This window comes from Acanthisitta chloris, unplaced genomic scaffold (genome assembly GCF_000695815.1).
Source record: "Acanthisitta chloris isolate BGI_N310 unplaced genomic scaffold, ASM69581v1 scaffold35761, whole genome shotgun sequence".
Classification (NCBI taxonomy): Eukaryota; Metazoa; Chordata; class Aves; order Passeriformes; family Acanthisittidae; genus Acanthisitta; species Acanthisitta chloris.
Window position 1 is genome coordinate 2982 of NW_008654948.1, and position 20902 is coordinate 23883.

Here is a 20902-nt window from a genome sequence, read left to right on the forward strand (position 1 = left end):
CTACAATACACGGTAACGGGAAACCTGGGAGGCCTGTTGCCAGGGAAGACAGCTTGATGAAAGATAAAAAAAACTGTAAAAATTGTACTAATGGCAAATAATTTTGTATAAGCATTCAACCTGATACTTCATTCTAAAACCCTGAATATGAAATAAGTGATGGGATCTTGTAAATCAGATTCTGACAGGAGCAGTAAGGTCCATAGTCTGTTGAGTATGGTCACAGCTCCATATCCTGAGGGCTTTGCAGTTTTGCTTGAGAGGGTGAAGGATGTACCTCTGTTCCCTCCTGGCTCTGATCCACTCTTCTACCCAGTGTGGGTGAGCCACTAGATGGGGACAATGCCCACATCTCCTAACCTGCCCAAGTCTAGCCGCTGGCAGCTGGGCTGAGGCTTCATTAAAGAGCTAATTCTGTAACTTTGAAAACTGCCAAGCCTGCTAGCAATGTGATGTGGGTATTTTCTAACATTAACAAGCAAGATGAGAGTCTCCAGGCTCTCAGCAAACCAGCTGATTGTCAAGAAAGGCAGGTGTTAGTTGCAGCATGCTCACAGCTAGTATGGTGAAAGGAAGGCCAGGTAAAAGCATCTCTGGAAGAAGGAGCTTCTAAGTTTGCTTGGCAGCTGGCAATGCTGCTCTGTCAGAGCACTTTCCTTACATGTCTGCAGACCAGCCCCTTTGGCTATACAGTGCCATGCTGAACTGCACAAATGAATGGCTGTGACTCACTCAGAGAGGCACATTCACAGGAAATAAAAGCCCATGCAGGGACTAGAGGAAGGATGCAGCACAACTTTGCCATCACAGTTTAGCTAAGAAGAGCACAACAGCTCTGTCAGTAGTACATCCACCTGTGGTGGGGTAGTACACCAGAGAAACGGGGTGTGGAAAGGCATCCCCTCTTAATCAGCAGATTCAAGACTTGTTATGCACATGCTTAGAGTCCAAAAATAAAATTGGAGCATTAATAAAATGTGTCACTTATAGAGAGAAAACAAAACCAAACCCACTAATATTTGTCAATCTTCCTGTACTATTCAGAATCCATTTTCCTTCCACATGCTGGCCACCCTTACCCTTGACTAAGGATTTCATTACATAGAATCATAGAATCAACCAGGTTGAAAGAGACCTCAAAGATCATCAAGTCCAACCCCACATCCAAGCAATGCTACTTCAGAGTTACTGGAGCTAAATTCCTCTGTTTTGCAGCTCCTCTGTGTTTCTCCTGTCTCTCAGTGACACCACTTCACTGGCTTGTCTTTCACCCTTTGGGATTTAAGCCAGTTGCTGCTCCTTCATGCTCTGTGTCATTCTCTCTGGCCTTTAGGCATCTACATTTTTCTTCCTGTGATAGCCATTTCCCTACTAGCTTTCATTACTTAATTCTTTTTCTTTTAGCCTTTGTTACTAATTTTTACTTTACGTGAAGTTAGTTCCATTTTGTGCCATGCCACTTCCAAGTGCAGCCTCCTGAACTGCTGGGTTAATATTTGACAGTGTGGCTGGGCAGAGGCAGTAGAGTTCTGACGCTCTGCTGGGTGAGCCCTCCTCTTGCTGCACTGCTGCCAGTGTAACCGTGGTGGTAAGTCAGGATTTAAGGTTAAGGTTGGTTACAAGTTTCCCTGGGATGGGACAACTATGGACTTGGCTATGCAAAGAGCTGAAAGGCATTCTCTCTGCCTGCTCTCCATGTTTACTGTCCATGCTTTTTGTCTGGGTTTGTTCTGTTATTCTCTTAAATGCTTCTGGTGGCTGCAAATACCCAAGCAGTGAACATCAGTAAGATGCAAACTCATTCAAATCAGTGCAGCCTGTTGGCTAACTTCTTTAAAAATTGCGTTAAGATGATAGTGGTTTTCACTGTGGTCACACACCCCTAGGGGTTATTTCATGCCCTGATGTGACCATTCTCAGTCCAGCTTGTGGCTGAAAACTTGGCATTATGGATATCCAGGATGACAATGTTCTTCCTTCATCATTTGCAGCATATTCCTGTGCTTGAGGTCTCTGCCTTGGACCGAAGCTTGATTTACTGCAGCATTACAATGCTGTAATAACCTTACAAATCAGTATTTAATTTTATTTATGTAAGTCAAGCTGTGCTAGGCACTGTACAACTATGCTAAATCTGGGACCTCAGTGGTTGAAAACTTCTTGCACAGCAGCAAAGTGGCAAATACTGATGATGTCTTCTTGGGAATGGCACCACCACCTCCTCTGAAAGCTCCTCCTGCCAATCCTCCATGCATCAACCAGTCTCTGTCAATATGGCTCTGACTGTAAGAAGTGTGAGACTGCAAGGTAACATCCATGTCCTGCTGAGGCTGCCAGTGGTGGTTGACACCAATTGCAAATGGTGAGGTAGGATTCCTCCCCACTCCTTTCCTTTCTCCTTCTCCCCTAATAACAAGCCTTAAAGAACAGTAGTTCAGCCAGGTAATAATTGTCTTTTTGTTCTCATTTTGCCATCTATCTATTCTCATTTACCATCCATCTGTACAGGTTTCCTTGCTCAGAGTGTATATTTTTTTATTCATAGGTAATAGAAAATTAGAAATACGCACTGGTAATTAGCAGGTAAATTTTAAATTCCCTCTCCCGTCTTGTCTACACAGTTCAAGAGAAATCAAGGCTTTAAGCTTCCTAAAAGAAAATGCAATTAATTATGTAGCTATTATGACAACACATAAATGTTATAAATACAAATGACTGCAAACATTGCAAACAACATTTACATCTGACCAAATCTGTGTGACAACTCCATCACATTCTCTCTGTGCTAACTCTTGGTGGTGTAATCACTTCCCAAAGATTGCAATCATTTCATTGCTTGATACGTCCAGAGGCTTTTGAAGGTTCATTGTGGGTGATCATGGACCAGGTTAGCCAGAAGAGGCTGAGATTTATTTTCTTTTCAGAATTTATAATATTTTGTAGTCTAAATTTTCAAAATAGGCCATAGGATTTGAACAGAATCCTCCTAAAACTTCAATGCTTTTTTACTACTTGACATGGATAGTATTGTTTCCCTGTGCTATAGCAAGGATTTGCAATTTATGTAAACATTGTGAAATTCAGGTACAGCTCCCTTCACCTGCATGTTATCAACTGACAGTGCATTATTAGTATGCCAGATGCATAAAGAGTATCTGTAATGTGGTCAGGACAGTCAGACTTTGCATCCTCTGCAGCTTCTCTCATAGTTTTTGCTGCAACAGAGCATGGCCTTAGGGCAGTGATGTCTCTCTTTCTCTGCTGTCATTGTGGAAATAATTGTAGTTGCTTCAGAGCTATAGCACCGTTTCCAGCTGTACCTAATTTGTATCAGGGGAGTTGATGTGTTGTACATGTGGGAGTGAAGGAGAGGTACTTTCAGGGTTAGGGCATGAGGTTGGGAAAGGGCCATTTGTATGCCTGTACTCCTGTTCCTGCAGGCTGCTCCTGCCTCAGAGCAGGGTTTTGGCTTTAGCTTTTAGCAGGTTTGCTGATAGGAGCTTTGTGTTGTGTCTTCTGCCAGCAGGAAACAAGTTTCTGTCCTTAGAACATCCATGAGGCAACACAATGTTGAGGCTGGTTGTATTCTGGTTTGTGGTGAATGGGGAAAGGACCCATGTGGATCTACCTGTGTGTGCTGTTTTCAAGATGATGTGGCAGGGGTGTAGAAACAGCACATTGCCAACATTCTTGGTTGCCCCAGGTGCAAGGCCTTTTGAAAATGTAAGAAAAAAACAAAGTTCATAACACACTGCTATTTTTCCATGCTTTATTGATTTCTAATTCATTTTACATCTATTTTGAAAGCTGCAATCCTGCAATTTCCAAGCCATGTATTGTCATTCTTGCAAGCAGTTCTGTAGACTTGAGATGGGCTCCCTCCATGAGTGAGGGATGCTAAGAGCAGCTCTCCCTCTCATTGCAAAACACACTGCTGCTAGTAGATCAAACACCAGCTCACAGCCACCACACTTCATTGAGAAGTTGTCTAAGAACTACCAGGAGCTACTTGCAGTGGCCACACAGTCCCCACCACTGCCTCTGATCATTTTTTCTCTTTTGATTTTGCTGTGTGTCAGCTTGGTAGAACCAAATAATAATTCCTGTATTAAGGTAACAGGTAGAGCTGTTTTCTACCCTCTAGAAAGATGTCTGTTTCTTCACAAAGAGCTGTTCATAAAGCTCTGGTGAATATTCTTGCGAAAGGAAACATTTGACCCAGTATAGAGTAATTTAAATATTTGCAAGCATTCTAATAGGTAATGATTTTAATTCCACTGAGGCTAATCAGGAGACAGAGCTTATGCAGAATTTAGTCTTCCTAGCAAAAACTATTATTATACAGCCACTTAACATAATTGCTACATAAGAATAGGATCTAGCAAAGCATTGAAGTGAATGTTTGACATTTAAGCATCTGGTTAGAGTTAGTAGAGCTGTTAATTTACCTTCATGTCAGAAAAACCTGCCATGTGAAAGTTTAATTTCTCAGGTTTAGAGCTCATGAGCTTTGCATAAAAATAAGGTTTTATTTGTATGAAAATATGCTCTGTCATAGTCAGATTTTTTTTTATTATTCTTTCCCTCATTTGCCCTCAGACGTGGGTGTCTGAGGCTGACACATTGTCTCAGCAAATTAAGTCAAGCTGGAAGTAAGGGTACAGTGTTACGGCAGAGCAGCAAATAAGATTTACATTTTCAAGCAAGAACAGTAATTAGGCCATTGCATATTTTATATCTTCATGTTTATTTTCAAAGTGTTATATTAAAATAAGCATAGATGTAATGAGACATAAGTGCTCCAATGAGCAGTTGGGGTTCATCAAGTAAAAACTACAAATTACTCTTCAGTTTTGCTGCCACCCACAGAGATTACATCTTTAAAATACCAGCAGGCAGGTGCTCTGGCCAGAGTTAATTGAGTTTGTAGTTAGGAACATACTGGGTTTCTGTATTACAAATTATGAAGGAAATAGGCCTATTTTTGAGCTATACAGTACTTGGCATTGTGTTGTGGACTTCTCTTCAGCATGTGAGGTATTTGGTGTTTTGGGAAGTAAATGAGGTCTTGAACTGATCATGCTGCTGCAGATGGTTATAACTGCTTGACTTCAGGCATCCAAAGCAGTGCCACGGGGGTATAAGCAGACAAGCTTTGAATACAGGGGCCTGGGTCTTTGGTGTGGTGGTATGAGGATGGTCTAGAAGGTCCTAAACTCTAAGTTCTCATGACCCAAATTGTCCTCCCTCTGGCTACACGTGCAGTGTCTGTATGCTCGTGTGTATTAGGTGAAGCTTTTGCTCTCGCTTGCTGTGCCGAGCAGGTGACTTACACAGTAACCATTATTCTTACCTATATTTCTGCACATAGTCTTGCAATCTTTGCCTACACACAAAGCTGCTTTTCCAGCAGCTACAAAATCAGCTGACTGGAACTGCAATTATATACCAATTTAAGGTTTTCAACCATTAAATGCCTGTAGTATTTCTGTCTATTTTGATATCTTTCTTTACAATGAAAGCAACTTGTGTAAATCGAATTGAATTTAAGAGAAAAGAAGTCCCTGGAGTTCCCTCTCTTTATTTTCTGCCCCCTTCTTTGCTTCACCCTCCTGTCCCAAAGGCACAATTCTTCCTAATACCTGCTGAAGTGCTTCATATCCAGATACACGGTCTAAGTATGGTAAGAGAACACAACCCAGAACATAATCCTTCTGCTTTCCTCCCCACAGATCTGATGGCAAACGAGCCTTGCTGCAGCTCTCATGAATAGAAAACGGGTTGGATATTCCTGCCTGCCCCCTTCTGAATTGCATCAATTCTGATTATGAGCCAGAAAGAAAAAGAAATGGAGGACAGCTCCCCACCACTCTGTGTCACCTGCGGCCAATCGCATTTACCAGAAGAAAACCACTTGTACAGCTACACCGAAGAGGTGGATGATGATCTGATATGCCACATTTGCCTGCAACCTTTGCTTCAGCCGTTAGACACGCTCTGTGGTCACACCTTCTGCACAGCCTGCCTTACAAACTTCCTCGTGGAAAAAGACTTCTGCCCCATGGACCGCAAGCTTGTGATTCTCCAGACATGCAGGAAATCCAGCATACTAGTGAATAACCTCCTGGACAAGCTAATGGTTAGCTGCCCTTTCACAGAACACTGCTCAGAGGTCGTGCAACGGGGTCACCTCGAACAGCATTTCCAAACCCAGTAAGTTGCTGTTGATAGACCGTGTCATTAATTTAGAGCTAAAATTAGTCCATTTATATGATGATCTCTCACCCTTTTTTTTTAGAATCAAATGCATTCAAGGCACTTCATGCTATTGTTAGCAGTTCTGGGTGGATACCTTGTGGTTAGCTGCATAAGTGTGTACGTAGCCTGAAGAGATCTCTGAGTTTTGGGAAGCTGAGCTATTATAAATATTTTAATAGTACATTAAGGGTTTTATAATTGCCCTTTCCTCAAACCTTTTTTGAATCGCAAATGACCTACATGAGAAGTAGAGCAGAAAATATTCTGGTTTGGTATTGGTCTTTGGAGCTCAGTGCTCCTTTCTTCCAGGTGAGCACATACCCAGGGCACTGCACCGTGGGGCTCACATGGTCTGGAACAGCAGCCTGGTGGAACTCCCCCTCCAGGCTTACCTCTCCTGCTGGCCAGGACACTCTCCATCCTGCCTCTGGGAAAGACCTCTCCAGGGCACAGTTTGGTACCTCTGCAGGGAGAAACCTGATGATGATTCTCTGTTTTGCAGAGTAAAAGTGTGTGCTGCTGCTTTTGTCTTACATCTTGTGTCTTTTATAAGGAGGGCGGAAGAGTAAAGAGGGACATTCAGGCCTGTGATTTCTGATGGCAGACAAATGCTTTGGCATAGTCTGAGTAATAGGACCTCAGGTTTGAGGAGAGACGTGGTCTAGGAGATGCCCTTTTCTGGGGCCTGTGTCTGTTGTCCAGTGAAATGATTTCCCCTGCAGTTTGCAGCAGATTGTGGGTGTGTGTGTGTCTACATGTGCATGGCAGAGGAAGCCTTGGACAGTCAGCAAAGAGCTCCAGACTGCTGCTGGGGGCACATTCCTGCACAGACATGGCAATGCTGAGGGTCAGAGCATCCCTCTTGAGTGGGCTGGTGAGCCAGAGAGCAGAGGTATGTTCACATGGCTGCATGCTTCACAGTCTTGCAGCCTGTAACTGGAAATGGCTCTGCAGCCTGCCATTCAAACATGTCCCCATTTGAACTGGAGACCTCATTTTCTGAAGCACCTGGATTCTCACTAGGATTTTATTCACTGAAGATATTCACTGAAGTTATGGTGTTTTAGCCAACCAGAAATATGACCATTTTCCATTACTAAAACTGACAAAAAAACCCATTAGCAATGGGTTTATTGACTCCTTGCAAACATAATGAGATCAATTTTCATAAGCTAGAGGCTTTATGCTTGTGGATTTGGGTGCCCTAGGCCCACCCAGTTTTGGATCTGGCGTTCCCTGCGAGGTTTTTCCTGGTTTATGGTGTAAGAGAAGGTGGCAGGAGGCCCCAGCTGAGGCCAGGGGTGCTCTGTGAGGCTTCTTGCCTGCTGCTAAGGGAAAAAGACAGCAAAGGTACTCATAATTTTCTGTCTTTGGTCAGTTAGGAAGAGATTTTTTACAGAGAGAGTAGTCAGGCATTGGAATGTGCTGCCTGGGGAGGTGGTGGATTCACCATCCCTGGAGGTTTTCAGGATGAGACTGGATGTGGCACTTAGTGCCATGGTCTAATAACAACAGTAGGGTTGGACTCGATCTTTGAGGTCTCTTCCAACCTGGTTGATTCTATGATTCTATGAAATGCTAATTTCAATAGTAATGAAGGTAAAGGGACTGTTTGTCTGCTGTGAGCTGCTGTCACTGAAATTGTTTCTCTACTGATTCCAACCACAAAAACTTGAGTCCCAATGCAAATACCCGTTCCCTTTGCTAGACATATAGTTGATTTTCATGTGTTTTAGGTCCTCCTGTTTGTCTTCGTTGTTTTGACATGATTATGCTGTGGCGTAATGCATAGTGATAATGCAGGACACGCACCCTCCCCACCTCCATCCCTTCCCCCAGTAAATAAGCAAATTGAAATATTGGGGTTTTACACAAGCCACACAGCTAGCACAGCTCCTGATTTCTAGTGTTAGTTCTCCTACATGGACATATATGCAAGTCATTCTGGTGTCTTAGTTTCTCCTCCTTAAGTTAGTAGTAAAGATACCCTTCACAACGTAACTTAGAGAACTGCAGTGCTATAAACCACGATTGAGTCCTGTAAACGCCTGGCAGGTTTTATTCTGTCACTTATTGTTGAATGTTAGTGACCTGGGTCATTCCCTCAGGATCTTCAGGATCCTGTGCCTTCTGGCTTACTTGGCCGGTGCCCAACCAGGGGTAGAAAGAATTGCCTCAGTAACATGTTCCCCCAGTCTCTTGCTGTGCTTCCTTCCCTGTGTCAGGCGCCCTGCAACAAGTCCCAGCTTTGCAAATTCAGGGAGCCAGGAGACTGGAGAGATGGAGCAGGGATCTTCCTTCCCATTAAACCCTAAAGCCTCTAAGGTATTGCAGTACAAAGCATTGCTACATAGGCTGGATGGCTGCTTCTTTGCCACTCATGACATGCATTTTCCTTCCTCAGAATGGTTGGAAGGGCTGAGTTACCTTAAGGCCAAAGGGCAGAGACACAACAATAGAAAACAATGGGGAGCTTCTGCTGTTGAGGGCTTCAGCTTTCCAGAGTGTGGGTACTGCAGCCTTAGTGGCATTCCCACTTGAGGGAACAAATAGCAGGGAACATTCTGCATGATCCCTAAAAGGGGGCTTCTGCACCTTTGTGCCTAACAAAGACTGTGCAGTACCTTTATTTTTAATTTTTTTTAAGCACAGCATTAATTAATTATTGCCCAAGGTATCTTATTTCTCTCCCTAATTTAATTCTCAGAAATGCAGAAACCTCTCTTGCCATCCCACCTTCAAACCATGGCAGGGCAGGAGTGGAGAAGGACATTGTGCTCTGTCATGCCCAGGCACAGATTTAGCAGACTGAGCTGATGCTGTTCTCTTTAAGTCTGGTGAGTCAATAGAGGGGAGAGAAAGTGTGTGACTTTGCTAATAAACCAAATACAATAATAATCATAAACATCCAGTGCCTGTGGTGAGAACAGCTCAGAGCCCATCTGAAATCTCAACAGAACGTGACCTGTATTCTTAGTGAATAAATTAAAGTAGACTCTGCTAGAGTCACCAGGGCAGTAAGCAGTCCTCACATTTCTTGCATGATTCAGGCTCAGACCAATCCTGGTTCTCAGAGGGAAAACGCAAGTTTGCCCCGATCAGAGATGAGGTCACTGATGGGACAAGGTGAGCTTGCTGGTTTTTGCTTTGTAATTGATGAGAGAACTTTATCATTTTTTTTAACACCAGTTACCATGGAGCAGTCCATTGAAAGCATCCTTGTTTAAAATGTTTGCTCTTGCATCCTTCAAAAAAACCCCGAGAAGAGACATGTCCTTGGATTATTACATGATTTATGTTTGTACAAAGACATCTGACTGGATTTGGGGAATTCAGACTGAGATGCAAACAGCCAGCAGTTGGCTGTGATCTTTTGCAGCGTTTTACTTTAAAAAGGTGTGGTCTTCTGATATCGCCTGCTACAAAACTCCACGGGGGACATTTTTTTCCCCCCTTGTCAGACAGCTACACCCTTCCGTGATGCAGTTTAGCTCGTAACCCATCTGCTTGTGGGCAGTGATGTAAACATACCAGCTGCCTCTGAAGAACCACTCTGAATCCTGCAGGAGGCAGGTCTCTTCCCCGAGCATCGCTCTCCTCTGCAGCATAAGTCACTGTCTCGCCAACCACGCTGTGCTGTCCCTAAACCCTCACATCTACCCATCTGAGAGTCAGATCGAGTAATCCTCTTACAGGTCAATGATTTTTGCAGTGTAGCTTCGTTTAAGGGATTTAAGCTCGATTCATAATGTGCTACCATTGCCTTGAAATGGAAAGGCTTGCTTAGAAGGGGCTTGGCTGGCACGAAAGCTTCACGTTGTGTGTCCCACCAGCACAAAGAGACAGTGGGAAGGAGGAAACCTAGCAGCAGTGCCAGCACTGCACTGAAAATGAAGGCTCTCCTGTTACTGGTCCTACCTTGGCTAAGTCCTGCAAACTACATAGACAATGTGGGCAACCTGCACTTCTTGTACTCCGAGCTGTGAGTACGCACAGTCGCGCCGGCGTCGTGCTCTCTGTCTGTCTGTCTCACCCGAGTGGCGGGAAGGGGCTCACCATGAGCATTCTGTGGGGTCTGTCTGTCTGCCTGTGTGTCTGTGCCTGTGCATACATGCAAAGAAAATCCCGCAACGTCTTGCCAACAGCTTCAAACCGTGCTGCTTCCCATCCGGAGGGCTAATAATAGCAGTACGTCCCCATTGCTTTCTGCTTTGGAAGCAGCTGAGACATACTGAGTGAAGCTGCTTTTTTCCTTATCAACTAGCTTTTCTGTGCCAGTGTTTTCAGTGTTAGTTAGGTTTGGGTTTCTTTTTTTTTTTCCCGTTTTTGAATCTGTGTTTTTTCTTTACTTCCCATAAATAGCTTTGTGGGGAGATGGGCATAGAGGAGGGCATCAGGAGAGACACCCCCAGTAGAGCACTCTCTATGTGTACATGCATAATGTTCTCTGTGTAAAGCTGCATGCCTGTAGCAAAACACTGAGAAGCCTTTCTCCAGAAATAATTCACTTGAGACAGGAAAGAAATTTCCCGTATTTCTGTTTTTGCCCACAGCGGAATGTTATTTTCTCTGTATCGCAAATTTAAATGTAGCACTCCATTCATATAGCTTCATGTTTAAAAAAAACACAACCCACCTCAAACAACCCCACAGCTGATCTTTCCAACCCACAAAAAAAATATTCTATGGTATCATCTGTGAATGTTACTACTTTAATTTGTGCTTGAATGTTATTGTACTAGTTAATAGGGCTTTTATGACTAGAAATAGATACTTGTTCCAGTATGTTTTCATTAATTATCTTCTGTTTGTATTTTAAGAGATTGTAAACTCTCAAGATCTTCTTTGAGATAATGAATGAAATGGCTAATTCTGCTAAAAAATGAAAAATGACTGTATTATGCCTACAGTGGGAATGTTTTAGTAACAGTTGTGATTAATACCATTGAGACTAAGTTCCAAATGATTTTGTCTCTACTGTCAGACAAAAATAGCAATGTTTTGCAGAAACACAAAGTCCTCTTTTGAAGTGTCCTCTTTTTTGCGATGTGCATGGCAACTATTAATAATTTAGTTACACTGCATACAACAGCTCAGGATTTCTTCATGCCATAGGTGTTTTTAAACATTTAACAAATCTGGTGTTAAAGGTTGCAGCTATGCCCTAGTTTTAATTTACTGGCATTTTGTTTAAGAATGTTAGTTAAAAAAACCACAACAACCAAACAAAAGAACTGTTAAACCAAGCAGGCTACAGGAGCAATCAAGCTCAAAACAGAACAGATGAACACTTTAATGGAAACAATGGCATCTGGGACATCTAGTTTCCAGGAAAACAAACTGATGAGATTAATCAGAGCACAGGCGCAGGCGCAGCCTACTTGCTCTTCTTGGGGAATTCAAGTTCACTGATTCTCTCAGGGTAAAGGGCTACAATATACGGTAGCTATTCATCTCTTATTTATTTAGCCTTCTAACCCACAGAGATGTTAGCCTTGCTGGATGTCAGCAGTTGCACTTAATTGAGTGGGTGTGGACTGGGGCTTGGACGTGCATCTTTGGTTGTCAGCAATGGGAGGTGCATGTCCCCTCCCCAGTGCCCAGCCCCAGATGCTACCTGGCATCCTGGTGCCAGGAACCAGTGGTCAGGGCCTCCTGCACCACTCTGTCTCTGGCCAGGGCAATGGGAAGCAGGATTTGTTGAGGCTGACATAATCCAAAAGGGAGCCAGGCAGTTTGAACTCATTTCAGGAATATTTCCTCCTCTTCCACATGTATTTGGTGCCTCTGGCTGCTGCTGGGTGCTGCACAAGGCGTTGACATACTAATCTGTGGGGTGGATTCAAGGGCCTTTCTAATAGTAGCAGTTGAAAGAAAAAGAGAATTACTGTTTTCAGTCCTGCTTAATTGATGTATACAAAATGTTGTGACTTACAGGTTGTGACTTCAGTTGCTCAGGCACTTGCATGCAGGTTGTGCTTAATGCAAAGTTTTGTGAGTGGGACAGTATGGCCACCAGTGTCCAGGACAGCCTGACACCTAGGAGCACATGTTAATTGCCGCAAAACTTCTGTACCCCTAACCTCACAGAAGCAGCTTCGTAAATCTTTCTCCACAGCCAACTGAAGAGTCCCTGCTGTGTGTAGTGTACCTGATGGCATGCACCATGGCTCAAAACTAGACCATAGTAGGCAGAAAACATTGGGCTTTTTTCATTATCGCACTTTCTTTGGTTGCTGGCCAGTACAAATACTGGCCTCAGTCAGGACTCATTATTTTCTTGGCTGTCAGCCATCAGAGATACCAGCTGAGAAGGAAGGGGGGGATGATAGTGTTGCAAGTGGCAAGAGAAGAGCTGGAGGATGGTGGGGGATGCAGTTACCATCACTGGTACTGGTGCAAGAGGGAGAATAGGGTGCTGAGATTCACACTGCCATCTCTTCCCTTCCATCCTATTCAAACAAGAGATAGGTTATTTGTGTTGCATTGCTGAGGTTTGCTTTAGTTCGAGGGCATTTTCGTTCCCGAGTGCAGAACAGGCAGCTTGGGGAATAGGGATTATAGTACAGCCCAAAGCCCATCTGGAGATGCAGACTGTGGAATCTGTCTAAGAAATAAAGAGGTGATTTGAGGAAGAGAAATGAAGTTGGGGAAAGGCTGTGCCAAACCTTTGCACTTCAGCTGAGTGCAATGCATGTAGGAAAGAGAGGTGTGTGGATGTGTTGTAGTGGCACTTTATGGGACAGATGTTGGGTGCCACTATTTTTAGTTTTCTATTAGCAGTGTGATAATTCTAGGTATTGTCAGCAGCAAATAATTATCTCCTGATATTGTTGTCTGCATTAAAACCACTTCCCTAGCCATTGCCTTTTGCCCCTCCCTTGCCCCTAGCAAAGATCTTGACACAGATGTTATTCTTGTCCTTGCTTTTAGCCAGATTCTGGAGAGCAGAGTGTTGTAAGCCAGGGTCCTCCCTTCTGAGAAGCTCATAGAAACATCTGGCAGGAGGACAGGAGAAACCTGTGAGGTGTCCCTTGAGGAACCTCTGGGAGGGAGTGAGATGTAGCCACACCAGCCCAATGGTTCTCAGCACTGTAAGGGTGTTGAGGAAGCCCCATCCCAAGGTCCATACCTGCACCTTTATATCCCTGAGGCTCTGACAGGCATCTGCTCTCTTTCTTTATCTAAAATATCTTCAGAAAGGAAATACTTGCTCAAGCATTCTTTTGATTCAGGCTCTGTTATTTCCCCTGTCTAATAACAAGGTATGTGGATGGAGAGGCAGCCTGTGGTCATTATAGGAGGCTCTCCTGAGTGTGAGGACCTGGTGGCACTGCTCACATCATTGTTATCCCTCTCACTTCATAGCAGGACATGTGCAGTGGGGTATTTCTCAATAGAAGGATTTTTTACACTTTGAGATCAAAGAGCCACTCTAGAAATAAAACTGAGGGGAAGGAGGTTGCAAGACTAGGCAGTGAATAATCTCACCTTGTCCCCCTGAGGACTTCAATCTCATGGAAAGTGTGGGGTGGTTTCCAGCCTAATCCCCCTTCGGCTCATGGCCATGCTGACCAAGTGAGTGCCCAGGAGGGTGTTGGGCATTGCATGTGCTCAGCACAGGTTGAGCACCAGGGAGCCCAGGGCAGCCACTCTTGCTGGCACTGCTTCCCTCCAAGGATTAAACAGCTCCTGGCATTTGTCTCTGCTGGTAATACAGCAGCTAGATCTACCCCACTAATCTGAATCAAGACGCTGGGGTTTTTTTTTAATCTATTGTTTGTTAGAGTGAAGTATGCAATCTACACCCTTGTGCAAAAAAAAACCCTGCCTTACTTTTTTCCTTATCCCTCTTGAGTTTTACATGAAACAGTCAAAGGAATCTCACCAAATTAACTGGATCAAGTTTCCCCATATAACTTTTATACGATAACTACTCTCTTAAATTTCAAAACAGTGCTTTGGGCTGGAATAGCCAGTAAAATTTTAGTTTCTCTGTTCATTCAATTTAAAAAGAAGAGATGCAAGTGCCAGCTGTCTTCTAATGTCATTGAGCATGCCTTTTTCATGGTAAAAACAATGAGGTGCACCCTCCCAGCCCCCTTCCAGCACTGAGATTAACTGCAGCCAACTTTAATTCCTGTTCAACTCAGTGGGGAAACTTGTGTCTGGCTTCAAGTCTGTCCTTGTGAAATTAGCCACAGAGGGGTTGGGGAGAACAGAACATGCATTATTCGTGACAAAATTGATAAGCCTGGAGCACCTTTTGGGCTCATGTGTTAGTCCACTGCAAAAGCCACGTGTTGGCCTCCTTACTCTGTGCAAAGCTGCGTGTATGGAAATCTGTTTCGGAGTTAAGCTGTGAGGTTAATTAAAGCTGAAAGTTCTGGAAAGCAAGGCTTGAATGGAAATATTCTTGAATGAAAATATAAATGAAGTGTTTAGGATATCTGCATTAAATAGCCAGGACAAAGCACACTCAGATAAAATTCAAAGGGTTTTTTCCATTGTACTAGAATTGGATGTTTCTCAGGAAAAGCAGAACTGAGGTGAATTAAACCTGAAAAGCATGAGCACATCAAAGGCTACCCATTAGCTTCACCCCTATGCTACAGCTTCACAAAGGGACCAGGAGGGAAACATGGAGCTGGTTTTCCTTCAGAATTCTCAGCTCTCACCAAAAATCTTCAGCAAAGAGCTACTTTTATTCCTTCCCCAGCCTGTTCCTTCATTGTCTTTTGTCTGACTCCACTCCACCAGACCTCTTGCTTGCTTTTCCACTCCTGTCCTCTGCTTCATACCTCTTCCAGTCCTCAACTTTGTTTATTCTCTTCTCTCTCATGCCTTGATCCTGTCTCTGTCATTCTCCTCTGTATTTCCAGCCTTTAGACTTGCATAGGAAAGCTTGAGATTTTGGTATGAATAAGGCCTAAAAGCCCCCAGGTAGAAGCTCATGTAGGTGAACTGCAAATATGCTGTATGATTCTTAAAAGTACAGGAGGAGTTGTAGTCTAAACTTATGGTGTTGAAGTGCCCAAATTGATTTTTCTAAACACATTAAGTGTTGTATTCAGGAGTGTTTGATACAGACTATGCTGTTAGCAGAGGAGGTGCAGCAGAAAGTACTCAATTGTCTGTGACCATCTGGGTCCAGTCAGTCTGACCAAAGACTAATTGCACTCTGCCAAATATGCAATGTCTTCCCCCTAGCAGCACGGTAGGGTCTGGATCTGTCCTTGACCTTCTTCCACCCTCTCCCAGAGACAACACCTTTCCTCAACCTCACATCCCTCCTGGTTCTACAGTGCAGGTTAGAGTGCTGCATTTTTGTGATATGTATGTTACTGGTTAGCATCTTTTCCCTCAGCATTGTGATTCTAGGTGCAGAAATAAATTTGTCTGGGAGAAGTCCAGAAACCAAAGACCCTTTGATAGCATAAAAATTTGTTGATTCTGCCTGGGAACTTTGTGTGTAATGAAAGTTGGCATTTCAGTTGTAGTTTGAGAAAGATCCTGCTTTGTTTCCTTTTGTGCATGCAAGAAACTCACCTTTAGTCCATTCACAGCTACCTACACATGCTTAAGATCAGAATTAGACCTTTCATTCTGCTGGAGTGTTTTCTGAAGGCTTCTCGCACCTTTGGTAAAGTCTGACATTGGCCAGTGTCAGCCTCAACAAATAGATTTCATTGCCAAAAGTAAAACCTGAGCCAGCCAAAAAAAAGTGAAATCCTGACAAGCTGAAAAGGTAATGCAACAATTGTGGTTGGCAGAAAGGTTTAATTTCATTAATGACTTATGTCTCAGTTATGTTTGATTTTTGCCTAGGCCACTGAAAAGAAGTGTTTACATGCCTTGCCTATGTAACAGGAGCACAGAGGGGTCAAACCTTATCCTACTCAGAGGCTGCTTCACTATAGGCAATCCACTTTGGAATGAGGACCAGAGACAGCAAAGCACTGGAAGGTTGGTGGGGTAGGAGGGAGTGAGGTGATGGGAGTTGCAGGAGGTCAGTGGTTACTCACAAGCAGCAGAGTCTCGTTTCCTGTCTGACATTAAGCCACACAGGCTGTATGCTTCAAGTTTGGCCGACCTCTGCATCTTTCTGACAATTAACCTAGTTTAACACTGGCACTGGCAGCATGACAAGGATATTTTTCCTTGAGCTATTTCTCTGACAAATCTGCCAGAACTGGGCTGTCCTGCAACGTGAGGATAAGCACTGCTCTTGCAGAGCTCTTATGCCTGTCATAGCTTAAATCCTGCTCTGAATCCTGGTTCTGAGACCAGCTGCAACACAGCTTGTTTCACTGTAGGGAAGCAGACTAGTAGTTTTGAGGGTCTTCTTGGATTTTTTTTAAAACTCTTGACCTTTTGGGGGGAGTCTGCCTTCAAGGTCCCCACTCCACAGAGCAGCCAGCTGCATTTCTTGACCTTCTCCATGATAAGAGCCAATGTTGAGGAACTAGAACTGATTTTCTGCAGCTTGGCATGCAATTGCATGTCCAGACTGTCCCCCTGAGCCATGCAGTGACTGGGCACATGAGGATGCCACCAGCACAGGACACAAAAGCAGGGGTTTTATGGCTACATCACTGGCAATGTTGGACTAGTAACATAGCCTGTGTGACTGCTAATAACATAGGATACATGTGACTGCTTGGGGCTTCCTGTTTCAAAAGGAGGGTCCAAACTGGTCCTTCTGTGTTGAACTGGTACCTCAGTGGAGCTATCTGCTGGTCCATTACGTGTCATAGGTCATGACTAAAGCCCCACTGCCACCACAGGATTCCTGGCTTGGAGCTGAACTTTATTTTGGGATGAAGAATGTGAACTTTTATAAAAAATGTCTTAGAAAGCTGAATGTACCTCTAGGCCTCAACGAAGCTGCAGCTGGTGAAGACTGAATTTCACTAGTGAATCCTTGGGCTCTCCAAAGAACATGCTTTATCTATTAATTTAATTTATTAATTGATAACAGATTCTGAATATAGATTGAGGCAAGTTCAGGGCAAGCCCAGTGAAATGGCTGCAGATTGCAACAGATGCTGTGCAACTTGTACACAACTAAAAAAAGTATCATAAGGCAACCATCACTTCTACATATTGTACAGTACGTCCTCCCCATATGAAGGAAAAGAGGCTGACTGTAACAGTGGGCAAGTCAAGCCATATTTCTGGAAATTTTTTTCTCATTTTGGTTGGATTTCTGTTGGCAGCATCCTCAAACTTTATTGATAAAGCTTGTACTTCTCAGCAGTTCAGGCAGACAACCAGATTTGTAGCAATCACACATAACATTGGCTTTATCTGCTCTAGCATTCATTCTGCTTTTTTTGTCAAGACACTGAGCTAAATATAAATGATACCTGGGTGAGGAGATAAAATCACTGTTGACTCCTCTGTCCTCATGGAGTTGTCTTTATCCATGACACTGCTGTGATACATGGCCTGAAGTAGGTTAAGACAAGATATTTGAAGCTGCTGGAGCCATGCTTAATTTTTATTTCCTCTTCTACTACACACTGAATAATATTTACCTGAATAACATCAAATAAGTGAATGAAATGTCTTTAGAGCTACAAATTTCAGCTACAAAATTCAATCATTAGCATATCACTCTGGAGTTTGTTTTTCACTCCTCAACTCTCTTGAAATCATGTTGGCAGGAAGCAAGTCTTTTAGATCAGCTCATCATTTCATGTGCACCTAATGGGAAGCTTACACCTCTCTCTGTGTTACGCACTGCAGTCCCATCATTCACTAGACAGTATGTAATATATTCTTAATGTAGAATTTCAATAATTTAGTAATCTCTTAAATAGAGGACAAGGGGAATCTAGAATGCTCTCAGGATTGTATTTTCTTCTCTCCTCTGCAGAACCGATAAGATTTGTAGACTGATGACTAGGTTATGTTTCGTGTATTAAGAACAGACAGTGTTAATTTTGAAGGCACAATTCAGGCATTTTCTTTTCTCCCTGCTTATGCCATAAGCATCACTGGTATATGTTATCTTTAACGTGCAGTTAGCACTGGTGATGTCCCACTGTTTTTAACTTTCCTTTCCATGTAAAAGGAGTAGTGGAATTGTTTTCATAGCAACAGCCACAGAGGCCTCTTCACTTATGGATTTTATAGCTCAACAGTATGAAAGGTCAGAAAACATCCCTTGTGGGGCAGGCTTTTATGGAGAGGAGATGGGCGTGATTAACCAAATCTGTCATGTGATCCATGGGAGACCACTGGAAGCAGAGACTAAGCTGTGCTGCTGCGATTATATGAGGATGTGTAGGTTGATATGGATGAGCAAGACTGTTTCGCTTGATATGTATGAGCATCTCCTGCCAAGAGGCTAAATTACAGTCAGAAATAAGCACTCTATATGGAAAGCACATGTTGCAACTCAGCCCTTTGCCAAGCAGGTTTAGCAGCGGGAGCAGGAATCCCAGGAGTCGGTTGTGACTTGCTCTTGTCAGCTCCCAAATGAGCCTCATCACTGCTTCTGGTTTAAACAATTGGCACACACCTCCTTCAAGCAATACTACCTGGTTTGTATTACAGGAGGAAGATGGCACTGCTGGAGAAAGGATGAATAAGTTTCTTTCCCAAATGCAGTGTGTAGTCACTGGTGTGTTATTTTTGTTCTTGGCACTGCTGTGCTTACAGTTGTCATCAGGATCTGTTGTAGGAATGTGCCAGTTGCTGCTACTTTGCTCCAATGCAGACTGTCATGGAAATATTAATATTAATAATATTAGTAAAGCAGTTCAGATATGCTGAGAAAATCCTGCTGTGGATGCTCAGTGGTATCTACAGCCATTCATGCCATCCCTGTGCCCCCCTGCTGCAACCTGGGCCCTGGCATAGGGCTGGCAGAGTTCTGAGCATCCTGCACAGCCTCCAGTGCTGGGAACATGCTGTGTTCTCCACATCTGCTTTCCACCTGCACTGTGCTGTCATGGGTCAAGGATATGGCCATACAAATGTACTTTCCTTGGTGCTGTGTCTGTCAATTTTTTCAGTGTTCATTTTTAGATGGCATTTAAATTTTGTATATCTTGATGATTTTTAGTGAATTGAGTGTGTGCTGTTTCTAGCAAACATGCTGCTTTCAGTTTCTTCCCTCAGAGGAGATTGAATTCCAGTACATTTTTGTTTTATCCTTCCAAGGCATGAGTGTAATGAAGTTGGACAGTAATGGTTGCTGCATTTCACTTTTTTTCTGCTCTTTCCCCAGTGGCCTAAGCATCTGTAAGTTTGAAGGCACTCACAGTTATGGTCTTTGAGTTCAAAATAAATCAGAAGAGAATAGGCCAAAACAGGGCACAGCATTTAATAAGATATATTGTGTATGTATAAACTTGCACTTAATATGTTGAGCTGACAAAGCAAACAAATGCAAAGTCCTACAGATCTGCCTTTTTTATAATCTAGGATTAAATGATAGTAATGTGACCCAAGTGAAAAAAAGAAATTTATGAGGGGAGGCCAAAACAAAGTAACCCTCTTCTAGAACTGATGAACTGTAATCCATACCAGATATTTTCAAAAAAACATTTGCTCCTGTTCCACCTACCTTACTGCAATCTCCTCCCCTCTCCTCTCCTCTCCTGCAGCTGCTTAGTTACATACTTCATATTTTTTTCTCTCTCAGTAGTGCAGAGAGGTTAACAATTTCTTTCTTAGAGAGAAAATGTATTTCACTTATTTGCTTTTTGTTAAAAGCTAGTAATTGTTGCTCAGATTCTCCTGTGCTTCATGTCTCCTTTGTTTTACAAATCCTCAGTAAACAGAGGTTGACAACCAACACAAAATATACCATAGTGATTTTGTGCCCTGTGGTGCTTTACAACACCAGGAGAACTCACAGCTGACAGCATGAAGGTTTTTTGCCTGTGATGAGAGAGCTTGATTTACTTGCATGTTGGGTAAAAATAACAGTTCGCTCTTAAATAGGTGCTTATCTTTTTGCAGTGTTACATAAACTCTCTTGACACTACCTGCCAAGCACAAATTGGCTGCTTCTGCCCTATTTATGAGAGAAGATGCAGGTTTGAAACTCTTTAAAGAGGGATCTTTCTGTTGGTTCCCTTGACATGACTTGTAAAGCTCATTTGGTCTCTGTCATCACCAGTGCCAGGCTGTGTTTTGGTTTCTTTAGCCATTTTCCACCTGACTGCTCCTGGCTACCCTAAATCTTTGTCTTTCCCTTGCTTCCTCTCCAGTCCTGTTTTCTTTACACCTCTGCTCTTGCCTCTTGCCTCTCCCACACATCTGCCCCCCTAGGTTCAGCACAAGGTTATCAGGCAAGTGTGGCCTTGAACACTGCACAGCATGACAGCAACATATTTCTTCTGTCTGGTAAAGGAGAATTGAACTGGTTTAAAAATATAAGGTCCTCTTGAATTCAACTGTGAATAGAGATCACACAAGTGTAATTTCAAAGTCACTAGAAGCTGGTAAATTCAATCAATCCATTGAGAGACACTTTTGCTGGGGCTGCACAAATCCTGTCCTCTTTGTTGTAGTGGTGGCAAGACCCTGTCTGGTCCCTTCTCTGGTATTTAAGGAACTGACTGGTCTATGAAATAGTTCGTGAAAGAGTTGTTCTCTTGAGTGTCTTGTCTTGCTCATGGAGAGT

General features: G+C 43.2%; 1 protein-coding gene across 1 annotated transcript in view; it reads left to right on the forward strand.

The window, feature by feature from the left end:
* Nucleotides 1-5827: 5827 nt before the first annotated feature.
* The window catches only part of LOC103810812 (E3 ubiquitin-protein ligase LNX-like), a gene marked incomplete at its 3' end in the record, with an annotated part of 34397 nt that continues 19322 nt past the window's right edge, over nt 5828-20902 (forward strand). Inside the window, exon 1 of the mRNA XM_009083732.1 lies at nt 5828-6213. Coding sequence (XP_009081980.1) covers nt 5828-6213 — 386 coding nt within the window. The remainder of the gene's footprint in view (nt 6214-20902) is intronic.